Source organism: Punica granatum, chromosome 2 (assembly GCF_007655135.1).
Source record: "Punica granatum isolate Tunisia-2019 chromosome 2, ASM765513v2, whole genome shotgun sequence".
NCBI classification, from domain to species: Eukaryota; Viridiplantae; Streptophyta; class Magnoliopsida; order Myrtales; family Lythraceae; genus Punica; species Punica granatum.
The window spans coordinates 13701086-13715212 of NC_045128.1; the positions used below are offsets into that span (position 1 = coordinate 13701086).

General features: G+C 36.0%; 2 protein-coding genes across 3 annotated transcripts; both read right to left on the reverse strand.

The window, feature by feature from the left end:
- Positions 1-180: 180 nt before the first annotated feature.
- Positions 181-4589, reverse strand: LOC116196905 (DNA repair protein recA homolog 3, mitochondrial). Of its 2 annotated transcripts, none has more exons than XM_031526844.1 (8): positions 4278-4589; positions 4032-4089; positions 3361-3578; positions 3163-3250; positions 2428-2600; positions 2112-2258; positions 1814-1948; positions 181-951 (listed from the first exon to the last, which is right to left on the reverse strand). In XM_031526844.1, exons 1-8 carry the CDS (start codon positions 4329-4331, stop codon positions 580-582), a joined length of 1245 nt encoding a protein of 414 aa, XP_031382704.1. In that variant the 5' UTR covers positions 4332-4589; the 3' UTR covers positions 181-579. The 2 variants fall into 2 exon arrangements, with proteins under 2 accessions (XP_031382704.1, XP_031382703.1); XM_031526843.1 differs by having other exon boundaries at positions 4272-4589.
- A 4123-nt stretch (positions 4590-8712) lies between these two features.
- Positions 8713-10678, reverse strand: LOC116193690 (nucleosome assembly protein 1;2-like). Its single transcript, XM_031522431.1, has 8 exons — positions 10643-10678; positions 10024-10116; positions 9873-9936; positions 9657-9718; positions 9384-9568; positions 9129-9282; positions 9001-9044; positions 8713-8863 (listed from the first exon to the last, which is right to left on the reverse strand). The coding sequence occupies exons 1-8, from the start codon at positions 10676-10678 to the stop codon at positions 8713-8715; spliced, it is 789 nt and encodes a 262-aa protein (XP_031378291.1).
- Between the last annotated feature and the right edge of the window lie 3449 nt (positions 10679-14127).

Below are 14127 nucleotides of genomic sequence, written 5' to 3' on the forward strand. Positions count from 1 at the left end.
ACCCGCTATAATAGGCATTAGGACAATTTAACGAAATGGAAAGTTGGATGCAACTGCTTGTAATGGATTGGCTAGAATCGACATGGAAATGCTGGTGCAGATTTAAGTTCAAGCTCAAGGAACAATTTTGTGATAAGTGGCTGCTCATTTTTGAGGTATCTGTCCAATGCTCAGTTCTTAGAGATCAAATAATCATCGATAAGACACGTACAAATAGATGGATCAAGAAAATTTAACATCTGACATCAATATCTTTCCAATCTGCACCTGTTCAACCCGGCAGAACTTCTGACCAATTCCACTATTTGACATATACAAGACGAAAAAAAAAACCCAAAAAAACAAAAAAAACTCACAGTGCTATCATATGCAACCTTAAAATTTATGGGTTAGAAAGGAAGCATACATTTGCCCTCAAGTCCTTCAGTACTTGCTCCTAGCTCCTCTGGTCTGTCCACGGTATAAAAGCCCATCATCTGAGTCCGATCATCTGGAGCCACCTGAAGGTCATACGATATCAGTGGATCCTTGCAACCAGAGACAATGTCATATCAGTCTCTTTCAGGATCCATCGAATAATTAAGCTTCAGCCGCAGCTGGGGCTTCCTCATCAGTAGAGATCACTTCTTCCAAAGCTCCATCTGATGTTTCAGCCTCGGGTCCTTTCTCGGGCTCATGGAGGAGCTTCTCTCTCAGCTTCGACATGAGATCTTCACGAACATCTTCATTCTTGTCGAGGAAATCCCTGAAAGCTTCCTTCCCTCGGAAGCTCTGCCCATTTAAACTGTACATAGCCCCAGCTTTTGAGACAAACTTGTGCTTCAGTCCCAAAGTAATGATCTCCATTGTACGGGATATTCCCTTCCCAAACTCAAGCTCGAAAGAAGCTGTTCTGAAAGGAGGGGCCAACTTGTTCTTGACAACTTTCACCTGGACTTCACTTCCTACGGTCTAAACAAATTCCAACCAACAGAAACATAATCAGATAGAGTTGAGTTTTGATTTTAATTGGATTGTAATGATTGTGTTGTTGAATTATGAGAAAAAGTGTGAAAAAAGTAATGAATAGTTGAGAAAAAGTAATGATTGTGTTGTTGAATTGTGAAAAAGTTAATGGATAGTTGAGAGAATTTAATATTAAAAATTGAATTGAATGGTTAAACAATTGAAGAAAAATGAAAATATAATAATTGTGTTGTTGATTTTTGTTGTTTAGTGAGTAGAGTTAAAGTTAGAGTTAAAATTTTAAAAACATGATTGTAAAACCAAACGGAGCATAACAAAACATAATTTGACTGAAAACACTATTTACACCATATAAAAGGACCACGATATTCCAACATAGCACATAACTCAAATGACAATCCCGATGTTGCATCATATAAATCCACATGAAGATGACTTAAGTAACTTGAATACGCATGACAAAAGATCAGACTTCTATGTTTTGGGAAGACTCATGTAAACATGTGGATTGCCCTGGAGGATCCAAGCAAGGAAGAACAGTGACAAGTGTGAGATACCCTTTTTATCACTTTTTTATTTTAGAAAATTACAGGAAAAGAAAAATTAAAAGAAGTGTCAGCACTTCAGAAAAAAAGTGTCTTGGTTTTTAACTCTCATAATATGAAATTGATTCTAAGCACAATTCTCTTAATATCTTTAGCTTTTTTACTTTCCAAAACGAGGGGCAAAAAAAGATGGGAGCAATCTTTTCTGGAACCAAATTGAATAGGTATTATCAGAAATGGATGAAACTCCATTCTGTTCCCATATAAATACATCATCCAGTCACAGAGAGCGACAAGAATACCTCTTCTCCCTTCTTAATAAGCCCTGTTTTTCGAATATTTAGGCGCACCGAAGCATAGAACTTCAGGGCATTTCCCCCACAAGTAACTTCAGTGGGCCCGCCAAATCCACCAAAAGTAGAAAGCTTCGACCTCACCTGAATCAAGACACGCCCAAATCAGCCAAACATCGCTGAGACGTTTGTATTAGTCTTCTGTTTTCCCTCTTTTTCTACTTCTAAACTCCTATAAACAAACTTAAGTTAATATGAACACAGGGCCTAATTTGACACCATTAGCATTTATATCAAGAGAGTATACCTGATTTAAGAAGATCAAAATTGTCTGGGAGAGTGATAAAGAGTGACTCAATTTGCGAAGTGCCTGGCTCATCAATCTAGCTTGCATTGCCATGTGAGCATCTCCCATCTCACCATCAAGTTCACCTTTAGGCACAAGTGCAGCAACCTACAATTCCATTCAGCCCATAATTTCCCATAAATTTGATTCTAATTCCTCACCTCAGAGAATCATTCACATAAAACAAGGCTTGGAAATCCAACCCAAAAGGGAGTTCCAAGAGAAAAAAAAATAAAAAGAATTGTACTGTTGGAGATCGAGAAAGGGTCATACTCACACTGTCAACAACAACAACATCCACGGAACCACTCCTTATAAGTGTATCTACGAGGCTCAAAGCTTGCTCACCACAATCGGGTTGTGAGAGAAGCAAATTTTCGGTGTTAACTCCAATAGCCTCAGCCAATGCTGGGTCAAGGGCATGCTCAGCATCAACAAAAACACAGTATCCTAAATGAAAATTGGGGAAAAGCAGAAGTTTTAAAAATCATTCATAGATAGCTTAGTTTCCAGCAAATCAAAAGTGAACTAATATAAAATATGGACAATTGATGTGTCAAAAGTTACAGTCATCAGTCATTCCAAGGCACAAGCACAAGGTTTCTAGTCCTAACAGACAAAACGTTGTTGATTGGATTTAACCAGAAAAATTCAAGGATTTGCCACGAAATAGAAAAAAGTAGTTAAATTTTCAAAGACTTCCTAGAGTCATCCTATCCAATAAAGTTTTGAGAAGCTGTCTTCAATCTATTACAGAAGAAGCTTATCGACTTTCCTTAACAGATAGCATAAGCACTACTCTGTTTGGTAATAGCAGATTCTAAAGCACCAGAAAGCACCGCTGAGCTATTAAATAGTTTCTAAGAGTTAGCATAACATTGCTCAAACCAAAGAACTCTGCAACAAAAGCACCTATTGCTGCCACAGTAGTACTGGGTCCAAATGGCACAATTGTAGCCAATAAAATCTCAACCACCAAGAGAAACAACTTCAGGAGTGTTTAACAAGCTACCTCCTTGCTTTTGAGCTTCAGCAATTACATGTAGTGCAAGAGTTGTCTTTCCAGAAGCCTCTGGACCGTATATTTCCGCAACACGGCCCTAAAAAATAATACATCATTATAGACAGATTTCAAATTTTAAGTTTCAAATTTAATTTCAATCTCCCATTGTGGTTCCGCAAGCACTTCAAGATTAGGTAAGAGAAATACCTTGGGAAGTCCACCAATTCCAAGAGCTATGTCTAAAGCAAACGAGCCTGTGGAGATTACAGGAACAGTTCTAGGAGAGACAGAACGGCCAAGCCACATTATTGACCCCTTCCCAAAGGAGGAAGTGATCTGATCCAACGCTTGTTGCAAGGCGACGTCCTTTTTGGACATATTTTCCTCACAAGAATCACTTCCATCAGACTTGGATTTCTTCCTGCCTTCGGAAAGCCAATATTTTCACATGTTAAGCAATACTAACTCTACAGCACAAGCAATGTGGACCAAACTCTATCACCCGCAATCACCCTCACTTTGGTCTTGCTGCAAGCTAATGCTCATTAGTAATTTTAGAGCTAGACAAGAAAGAAAAAGGGTAACTGTTGCATGTAACGAATGCTGGTCGGGAAGGAACATAAAAATTTATCATGAAAAAAAACAGCTTTTATCGGTCTTGTTCTTGGTCCATTGCCCCCCTTTCTCTATCTAAAATCCCCCATAAGGCTTCAAATGAGAACAGAGTTGCTCATGAAGTATCATTACATAAGCTGGGGTCACCCTCCTCACTTCAAAGTTCAAACTCCCCATGCTTGGATGAACTGAGCATCATTTCCCACATCCAAACAAGCCGTCAAAACTTAATAAACTGTAACTAAATATTGGAAAGGAGTCACCTTTGGTAGAGAAGTAGCACAACTGGGAAGCCGGCCCCAGCACCCCTCTCCTGTGACCCTGCAGAGAAAATATAACAATTAATAAATAAATAAGAAATAAATAGGAAAACCGATAAATCCCTTTTTCAGTGACAGGACCACTACTTAAGCATAAAAATAGCATAGTCAGGCATGCTGTCTGAAACTACTGTCCGGAACGTAGGGCAAACAAGACAGGGCAGAGAACGGTCATAAAACAACCTCAACCTCCGACAGAGACCTTCTGAGGAGACGAGACCAGCCCCGGACAAGACTCGCCATCAGAGGCACAACCTCCGGCCTTCCACTCTTGGGCGAAGAAAGTGATCAAAGAGAGAGCGGAAAGGGCAGAAACTCCCGCTATGGGCAACTGCTAGAAGAGACCCATGGCTTCGCCGCAGAGAGAACAGAAGCTCAAACGTCAGAACCAGAGAGAGAGAGAGAGAGCCTTTTTAGGGTTTTTGTCAAATTGGGATTTTTCCCTCCTTCGAGTTCTTCTGACTGAACTGCGACCAGCGCAGCAGCAGAGGAGCAGTGATGAATTTTACGTTCTTTTCTTCGTACGTTAATAATAATTGTTAATTGTTATGTTTGGTGGCGGGTCCGGGGAGGGGGGCGAGAGCTAAAGGGCCGAGCTGTTTTTGGGCCGTGTTGGGCTTTCGAGTTCTAAGTGGGCCATATTGGGACAGCATCAGCCCACCCAATTATTCCACTCCACGGCCGACTCAAATGCAAATGTCTAGGCTCAACCTAAGAGATTTGCAAGATAGACTCTATGCCTATGGCGTGGCCTCCGGTGTTTTTAAACCCCAACCCTGACCGGCCAGTCGAACCGGTTAACATGCAAACCGCTGACTTGTCCAAGTCAAGTTATACAAAAGCTTGGTACCTGGTCAAAATCGGTAAACCCATTTAACCGGTTGTGGCGGTTGGACTTTTTTTTTTTTGAGAGAAAATTCTTTTCTTCCCTAATTTTTGCTAGATATATAAATAAAAATATTGAATATTCAAATGCATGTTCTTAACTTTATTTGTTTAGAGTAAAAAAGCACTTGGCCTCTGACCTTTAGGAGTAAGAGGCGTTTGCCACTGACCTTTATAAAAAAAGGAATTCCCCCCAAAACTTACGAAAAATAGGCACTTTGGCCATAGCGATCACTTTTCTGGTGAAAGAAATTCATGTGCATGTCACTTGACATTTCAAGGGCAAATACGACATTTGTTGAAAATGAAAGTGGAGGAGGGCATGAGGAGGCAGCCCTCGATGGTGGATTTGCCTTGACCTCTCCAAGTCGAGACCTTCACGGGAAGAACCGCCGAGCATCATATCCCCCAGTGAAATATTATGCTGCGTTTGATTTCAAAATAGGATTTTAAAATTATGGTTTTGATTTTGAAAAAGAGTAATATAAATGGTTATGAATGGGGCTCACCCTTTAACTTTATATGAATTATTTTGTTTTGTTGTGGAAAAAAGAATGGTATAAATGGGGCCCACCATTTGACTTTATATGAGTTATTTTATTTTGTTGTGAGTATAATTAAAATAAAGTGTGATTTTAAAATCACACTTTGAAACCAAACAAACCATGCTTGAATGAGAAAACCCACTTAAGCAGGCCCATAAGGTTCTTTTCTCCCAAAAACCTAGCTTATTGCTAAAACTCTCTATCCACACCACACATTATCAAATCAAGCAAATCCACACCATATCAATCAAACACTGAACAAACTTTTTGATCTTCTATTGCCTCGACCGAAGATTCCACGAACCTCTTCAAGTCCATTCACAATGTCATATCTCTGTACGAATTTATTAATTGTTAAATTTGAGGAAGGGATCTTACTATAATGGCACAAAATGCTGACTTGGAATCAAGAAGTCTTGAATTCGATCCTCACTTATAAGACATATGTGTCTCTTTATTTCGCTTTATTTTTTATCCTTGTACTAGACCAATGGGTATCTCTTAGAACTGAAAAAATAATTCTTGAATTTATCGATATCGTAATGGGTATTATTGAAACTTTGTAAAGATCATCTTATTGGTGTTTTACCTTAGCATATAAAGGTTGATAAAGTTCCTCGTACTTAATTTCGAGTGCAACCCGTTCTTTAATGAACTTTCCTTCAAGTTCATCATATATACCTTGCAATTAGCATATGGATAATTTCATTATAAAAGTATTTTATTCTTCCCAGAGATGACGTAAATTGTTACGATCAACACGAAATAGAATTTTGAAAGATGGCACGTTTGTATTTCTTTGAGAACCTCTACATGACATTCTGTGAATGCGAGGCGTAGTCGGATCCTAAAAAATGAATAGTTGTCAGACTTATCCTCTAATTGAAATCAAAACGTCACCCCTAAAAAATATGATAAAATGATATCTCAGAAAACAATTTGATTAAAAAAAATTTATCCTCATTATTTGGTATAAAATTTGATAATAACTTCTCCATGAATTCTAAACCAATCTTGGAGAGAAAGAGTATAGTACAATGATACACGTCTTCATCTAGGAAACAAAATGTTTCGGGTTTAATTCTCGTTTGAGGGACTACAACTTCCCCGTTATTTAGGTTTTCATTTTCTTACACAATGCCCAATGCCCCATAGACATCCTTTGTAATAGAAAAAGAAGACCAATCTTTCTCAGAGGGCTTCTTATTAAATTCTTTAAAAAGCCAAAAGCCCGAGGTTCTTGTATTTAAGTAATTATTGTTATGTAAGATCATAATAAGATGCAATTTTTTTATTTTATTCTAAATGAATACTATATTGAGCTTTCCTCCTTGAGCGTGATTGGTTTCCATATGCACCTTCGACCCTAGGCTTTTTACTAGTTAGTCCTAGTAAAGCACCTGGACAACACAACTTTTTTTTTTCTCTTTTTGAGATGAGGTTCTTGGTAATGTGACATAATGACTCGTTTCTTTCTTTGAAATTTCATAAACCTAAAATAAAACTGAACTAAATGATAAATTAAGCAAAATCCATTATAATATTGTACTCCAAAGGATAAGGAGATGTGTTGGATCAATATTTACCTTTTTATATATTTATATAAATATACAAAAAAAAAATGTTCGGATATTATTTGTTCCGCATAAATCTAACTATTCCATTTTTTCTCTAACTAGAATAGGACATAATATAATAGATCGATAACGATCTATAACGATTGAGTCCCAACCTAAAAACTTGAGCTGATAAGTTTTAGTATCTATTTATTGGTGAAAAACGAAGCATTAGAAATTTTTTTATAAACCATTGAATTTTCCTTATCTTTTCCTGTGAGATTCTCATTCTCAATACCTGCTCTCACGTGGTAACTTGTGTCTCTTTCACTTGTCTACATGTGTCAAGTGCTCTTTGAATGCTCGCCTTCAACAATTAATCTCAAGTCGGACTCCTCTCTTCTATGCTTGGGTGAAGGGACTTCCATGAGGTGCAATTTGGCAGCTCTATACTAGACTTTGGCGTATTGTCAGTCCACACAAGCACACAAAAGCGCAATCCGTTCTAATACCATGTAAAATCTCCACTTGGCCTTTGCCAGCCCAAAAGCTCGAAATATATATAAAGTCCATACATTGCCACATGAGAGCAAGTCTTAAGAGGTCAATATATCCAACAATAAGAAAAAGAATTAGGAATTATATGAGACTTAAGTTCCAACACCTAATAGTTTGAGCTTTTAGGTGGATGTACTTAAGCCTGTATAAGCTGAAGGAAAATTTATTTTTCAATGTTCATTGCTCCAAAAGACATTATCAAGCATGTAAAAACTCAAAACATACCGAAAGGATATCAATTGTGCAGATTGGCCTGCACAAAGATTTTTCTCTTTTTCACTTGGAGTGCATTATATTGATTTGGTTCCTAACAGTCTTGGCCATCTCATGTTAGGTGATATCATTGGGGCTTTCATACTCCATTTTTGTATGCTTTAATTTTCTATTTGGACTCTTGTCATTTCCCTTACCGAAAAAAAAACTCAAAACAGAAAATTCGATGGTTCTCCATCTAGGCCAGCCACTTGGTCCTTGTTATTGAGAGCTACAAAGAGAGAAAAATGCACATTTGAGAAGTCATATGAAGTAGAAGTAGAAATAAGGAAGACGAATTGAATTGGGGATAGGGCTTGAGCAGAGCTCGCCAATGATCATCTCTTCCATTTCCAAACTTTTCTTGTTAGTAACTCATGTTGGTGATTTATGATCTTGAACTCAGGATTATTATAGTGGATCTGGATTAAACCAAATTGCATTTAGCAGAGGACTTGAGAGAGATAATAAAGAAGCAAGATAGAAGAGTCATATTACAATTAAGAGTGAGGTGGCCATATTATAACATGAGGGATAAAAATTATGGTAAGACTCATTATGGTATATTGAAAAAGAGCGCCTCTAGCAAAAAAAAAATCCACAAAAGACAAAAGACATGTTTCGTAGAGCTTTCTTAATTATGCCCATAACTAAACAAAAATTTGTAAACATATAAATTATTCATGGTTGGCATCGTTTCCTCCTTTCTGCAATAATATATTAGCCTGATTAAGCAATATGTTTCGTGAAATAAAGGGAAATATGTAGAATCATAAAAGAAAAGAAGCATGGGATTTGGATTATGAAAATAACAGTTTACATCACATTCTATATATCTTTAGAGTCATCATCCTCTTCAGAATAATCTTCATCCTCATCGCCAACGTCTTCATTGTCATCAAGGTCATAAACATTACCTTGAGCCTTTCCAATGAACCATTTGATAGCATGTGGGATGATCTTGTCTCTAATAGTCGCTCTACAAAATTTGATCATGCTCAGGGTTTAAGCCTTTTAGTTGTACTTTAATAGATATAAGGAAGTTCCATAGAGAATTAATAAGAAGGAAATGAAAGGAATACGAAAACTCTACACCAAAAGCAAAGCTAGACCAACCCGACGTAATAGTCTTGCTCCATATTCTTCTTGAGTTTATTAGCCTACAATAAATACCAAAGCTTTTATATACAAAGGAAAAGAAATTAAAGTCGAAGAGAGCAATAGATGAATTGATGCTTTCTTACAACGTCTTCATCAAGGTCCTTGCGCCTTCTAGGGACAGGAGGTGGATTGAAGAAGTCGAAAAAGCTCTCATGGCCTTTAATTTTGATTTCAATGTCCTTATATAAGAAACTCTCCGAAGTTAAGCATTTATGAGGATACCATTCAACCTTAGTACTACAAGGAATTAATGAAATGGCCAACACCATAAGAGAGATTGTTAGAGTGAATATGTGCTATCGAGACAAAGAATTAAGTAAACAGTTCACGTGATTTACCTAGTAGCCTTCTCGAGGATCGGCTCTTCCTCGTTGATCAAATGGTAAATCTTTGTCAAGATAGAATTCTTGAAGTAAGGATTCGTGTAGAAGAAGAAGTCAATCTTGAATCCTTTAGGATTATCTGTCTTGCTCCATCTTATATCTCGAAGATATCTAAGGGCATCTTCATCTTTTTCAAAAATCTATACCACGAGAGTGCAAATCAACGAGTAGTTAGATGAAAAACTCAAAAGACATAAAAATAGAAGATTAAATTCATCAAATTGCAACCTCATAAGCAACAACTTCATTGTTTTTCAATGTAGTCAGCCAAAAGTTTGGGATGCCTTTCTCTGCATGGGAAAATTACTGTTATTTAAAAAAAAAGTCATTTCTATCCAATCTACGAAAAGTTTCAAAATTCTACTGTATACTATCAAGTAATTATCACATCTTTATGTAATAAAAATAAAACAAATTCTATTATTTATACAACGTACTTATCACCTTGATCTTCTATATCAGTAGGAATTCCACGAACCTCTTTAATTCCATTCACGATCTCATATCTCTATGTGAAATCAATGAATCTCAAAATTAGTGATAATAGCATAAGATGATTAGAGACATGTAAAAGTTATCTCACTAGTGTTTCTACCTGGGCATATAGAGGCTGATAAAGTTGTTGGTACTTAACTTCGAGAGCAACCCTTTCCTTGAGGAACTCCGCTTCGAGTTTATCAAATACACCCTGCAATATATATGGTGAATTCATCATAAAATTATTTTAAACTAATCCAAATAATGTAAATTGTTACAATTTAAAAATAGAATTGTTGATGGGCATGCTTGTATCTCTTTCAAAGAAAGGACACGCCTTCCTAAGGACCTAGAAGGGTAATCAGGCATCTTCAACAAATAGTTTTTAGGGTTATCCTGCAAATGAAAAAAAAAAAGGTCACCCTAAGAAAAATCGTGAAATGGTGCCTTGGATGAAAATGCACATAAAAAGTTTTGACAATCATTATTGGTACATACTCTGATATGTCACTAGTGACTTGAAGAAAACATAATCATCAAAAGATGACCTAATCTAGAAAGGTCTTTTGTTAAGTTTTATGAGAAGTCAAAATCACGGAACTCTTACATACATATAGCCAACCAAGAGCAGCAATTTGGTCCTCCTTATTAAGGACTACAAAAAGAGAACTACGCATGTTAGAGAATTCATTATGAAGAAGAACGGATAAGGAATAAGGAAGAGGAATGAAGCTCACCAAAGTCAACCGCCTCCGTTTCAAAGCTTTTGGCATGGTTGCTCATGGTGGTTCTTGAACTCGGGAACATTAAAGAGGAAATGGAAAAAAAAAAAACCAAACCAAATTGAGTAGAGGACTTGAGGGAGATGAAAGAGAAGAGGCAAGATAGAAGAGACACATTGAAATTGAGAGTGGGGTCCCAATTTTATAGCATGGGGAATAAAAAATTTGGTAAGTACTTATTATGATATGCTAAAAAAAATAAAATGGCAACATTTTGTAAAATTAGGTATTGAAATTAAGTGTTGTATGTGGTATGTATTCACCGCCTTATTTTCCTTTATGTCATCTTAATAAGTTAGGTCATTTTGGGGAAGGTTAGTTGTAAATATAACCAAGTTTGGTTGCTTAATGATTACGTCAATAACTGTTTCCTTATGCACATTGTGGTTATTGATATAGTTGAACATTATTCATACAAATAACCTATTTGCCGCATATATTGACTAAGCAGCTCGACTTTCTATTAATTATTACTAGTTCACAGTTCAGTTCCAATAATAAAAATTATTGAATTATTTTGAATTAAAAAATGTCAGTTATGATATTAGGCATTTGAATTCTTTAAAATGACAATGAAATCATTAATTCGTAGTAGATACTATCTAACTCGCACGTATTTTTCTTATTGTAATGGTAAAACAACAGGCCATTTTGAAAGTTAGTTATTAGTTATGCATATAATCAAATCCTACTATGTAGAATAAATGGAATGCACACTCATTCGTTTGTGAACCAATAGGTTCCAACTTTAACTCTTGCCAATGAGACTCTCTGAGCTCTTTATTTCTCTCTTCTTCTTCTTTTTTTGTTCATAGAAAGTCCATTGGCCTCGTCATAACCTAAAAAAAAACTTACCATATATAATGCCAGAATATAAGCAAATTTTTGTTACTTAATGATTAGGAAAAGCATGAATGGTACAAAATGTTTTGCAAGCTTAATCTTCCAAAATTTTACAATCAAGCATTCCCTTAGTTTTCCACTAATGCCATCAACATTTTCTGATGTGGCAGCTGACATGTCAATGCCAATCCAATATGGACTCAACCTTAAAGTAAAAAATTCATTACTAACTAAAACAACATAAAAATGAATTGAAATTAAAAAAAATTGAATAAAAAGCTCTCTCTCTCCTCTGCACCTTTCTCTTTCTGTCATATCCTAGCTCGTCTCTCTTTGCTCTCCTGTTTGGCCGGCCGATAGCTCACTCGAGCGGTGGCGGCCTTCTTCTCTCCTACTTCTGTCTCTTCTTTTGTTTTTATTGACTTAAATATATTTGCACTGAATTGGGAGTGGAGGCGCCCCAACACCTAGCTTGCTGGCAGCATCACCCACCATCGATTCAGACAATTAAAGAAAAAAAGACATAAGGGGAGAACGATGAGAGAGGGCGACGAGCTTGAGTTCCTTTGCTTCTACAAGGATGGGGAGATATGATCTAGAAGGGTGCAAGAAGAGAGGAAAGAGAGAGGAAAGGGAATAGAAAGAGGAGGGTTTTTTTAATTATTTATTATTTTATTTTATTTTTTAATTATGACTTAAAAAAGTTGAACAATTTATTCTATTATTGTGCTATGTTAGATAGTTTCTGACACGTGAAGTGCCACGTCAAAAAACAACTATATATATAATACTAGAAAACAGGTTTTGTTGGTCAATGATTATGCCAATAAATGTTTCCTTGTACACATCGTTGTTATTGATGTAGTTGGATAGTTAATATATGAATTATTCACCATGTCTAGATACCAAACAACCAAAAAGAAACTTTTCTATATGGCCAACTTATTAGTATATAGTTCAGTTCTCATAATGAAAACCATTTAGTTAATATGAAGTAAAAAATTGGTACTTACGCCACTCATTTTGAGATCTTGATGTGAAGTAAAATCAAAATGCACAAAATACGATGAGTTTATTCTTGATGATTATTTCATTCACTATTATTTTTTTCTTTTATTATTAAATATGACACGTGTATTGCATGTGCACTCTTTCCGTAAGATATGACTAGCCAATATTATAGTACATTTATCAACTGAAATGTGGTAGAAGGACCTAAACAATATATACTGGTCATGAATCAAATTGATATGAAAAATGGGTAAAGGAACTAATTGATAGTGATCTCCTTTAAATGATCAAGACCAGATTAATGTAAAGGGTATGTCATTGATCTAATTATGTACTTTGAAACAGCAAGAACTAGGCGGGTGAAAAAAATAGGTCAAGATATATGCACTTTTAAGGTCGGGGCATTGATAGAAAAAAATAAGTTAAAGACCCAATTAATGCGAAACATATCTCTCAAGGATGCAATTGTTAATTTATTTCCAAATAAAAGAAATAATTTTCACATTTTTCAATTATAATAAGTTAGACCCATGGGTTAAGTAAAAGAATTGAGAAAGTGATGTAAAATTCTCGTACTTTTCCAATAAGTCAATTCTTTAATCATTGCATATAGATCTTTTCTTATTAACTAAGGAGTGTTGGTTCAAGTGGTTCGACGCTTGTTCCCTTTAAGTAATGTCTCATGTTCGAATCTTATGAAGGGAGAAAGTCCTTGATTAAGAGAGTTTTATTCTTTAATGAGCTAATCCGACTCGAATTGGATAATTAGGGCCCATTAAGCATTCGAATACTATGATACACACTGAAAAAATCATTGACTACTACCTATGCATGAAAAACCAACTTTCAAGAGTATTTGCGATCATTTTATATAAGTTTATACGTATAATTTGCTTTCTATATATTTTAATTTAATTTATAAGTGTTAATTGTAATAGGGGTGATCGGTCCGAGTACCATGTTTTTTTCACGATACCCGAACCCTACTCTGTAATGGACTAGTTCCAAGATTTTGGAACCGAACCCTACCCTGTTGAATCCTGGAACTGGAACCTACCCGGAACCTGTATTATACCACAAGTTCTGGGTACCCTGTTAGAACATGTAAATTTTTTCATCTCGCTAAATAAAACCGAAAATATCCCATCCATCCACAAACAAAATATCCCATCTCATTCTCTGTATTATATCACATGTTTCGAATACCTTGTTTGATTGCATCATGTTGCCTTTCATACCAATCTCAAACAAAAATAGTACAGGAACACAATATTGGAAGCATTAAGGCACTAACATAAAGCATGTGTTTCGGTAACTGAATCATCATCCCTTAGCAAAAAGAAGAGGTCGACCCTCCAAAACCAAAAGCAAAACGAGTAGACATAAAAATTTTGATCCGTTCACACGGATGTGGACTAATACATTAAAAGTGTCGATATACCACAAAACTTGCAGAAAACTATTACATCTAAGCTTACTAATCCTCCTGGCTCCTCAACCTGCCTAACTTGTTTGTCAACACTAGATCAAGTTGTGTTGCACGCTTGACAATCTCCTTCCTCTTCTTGGTAGACACATTATGGGCA

Excerpts from the sequence above, each read along its gene's own strand:
- LOC116196905 (XM_031526843.1), bottom strand. The coding sequence starts at position 4,331 with ATGGCGAGTCTTGTCCGGGGCTGGTCTCGTCTCCTCAGAAGGTCTCTG. Across the intron at positions 2,259-2,427 it reads ATGTTGTTGTTGTTGACAGT|GTTGCTGCACTTGTGCCTAA; the intron begins GTGAGTATGACC and ends ATGGAATTGTAG. Across the intron at positions 1,949-2,111 it reads TTTTGATCTTCTTAAATCAG|GTGAGGTCGAAGCTTTCTAC; the intron begins GTATACTCTCTT and ends GTCTTGATTCAG.
- LOC116193690 (XM_031522431.1), bottom strand. The coding sequence starts at position 10,678 with ATGCCAAAAGCTTTGAAACGGAGGCGGTTGACTTTG. Across the intron at positions 10,117-10,642 it reads AACGGAGGCGGTTGACTTTG|GGTGTATTTGATAAACTCGA; the intron begins GTGAGCTTCATT and ends TATATATTGCAG. Across the intron at positions 9,719-9,872 it reads TACTGATATAGAAGATCAAG|AGAAAGGCATCCCAAACTTT; the intron begins GTGATAAGTACG and ends TTTCCCATGCAG.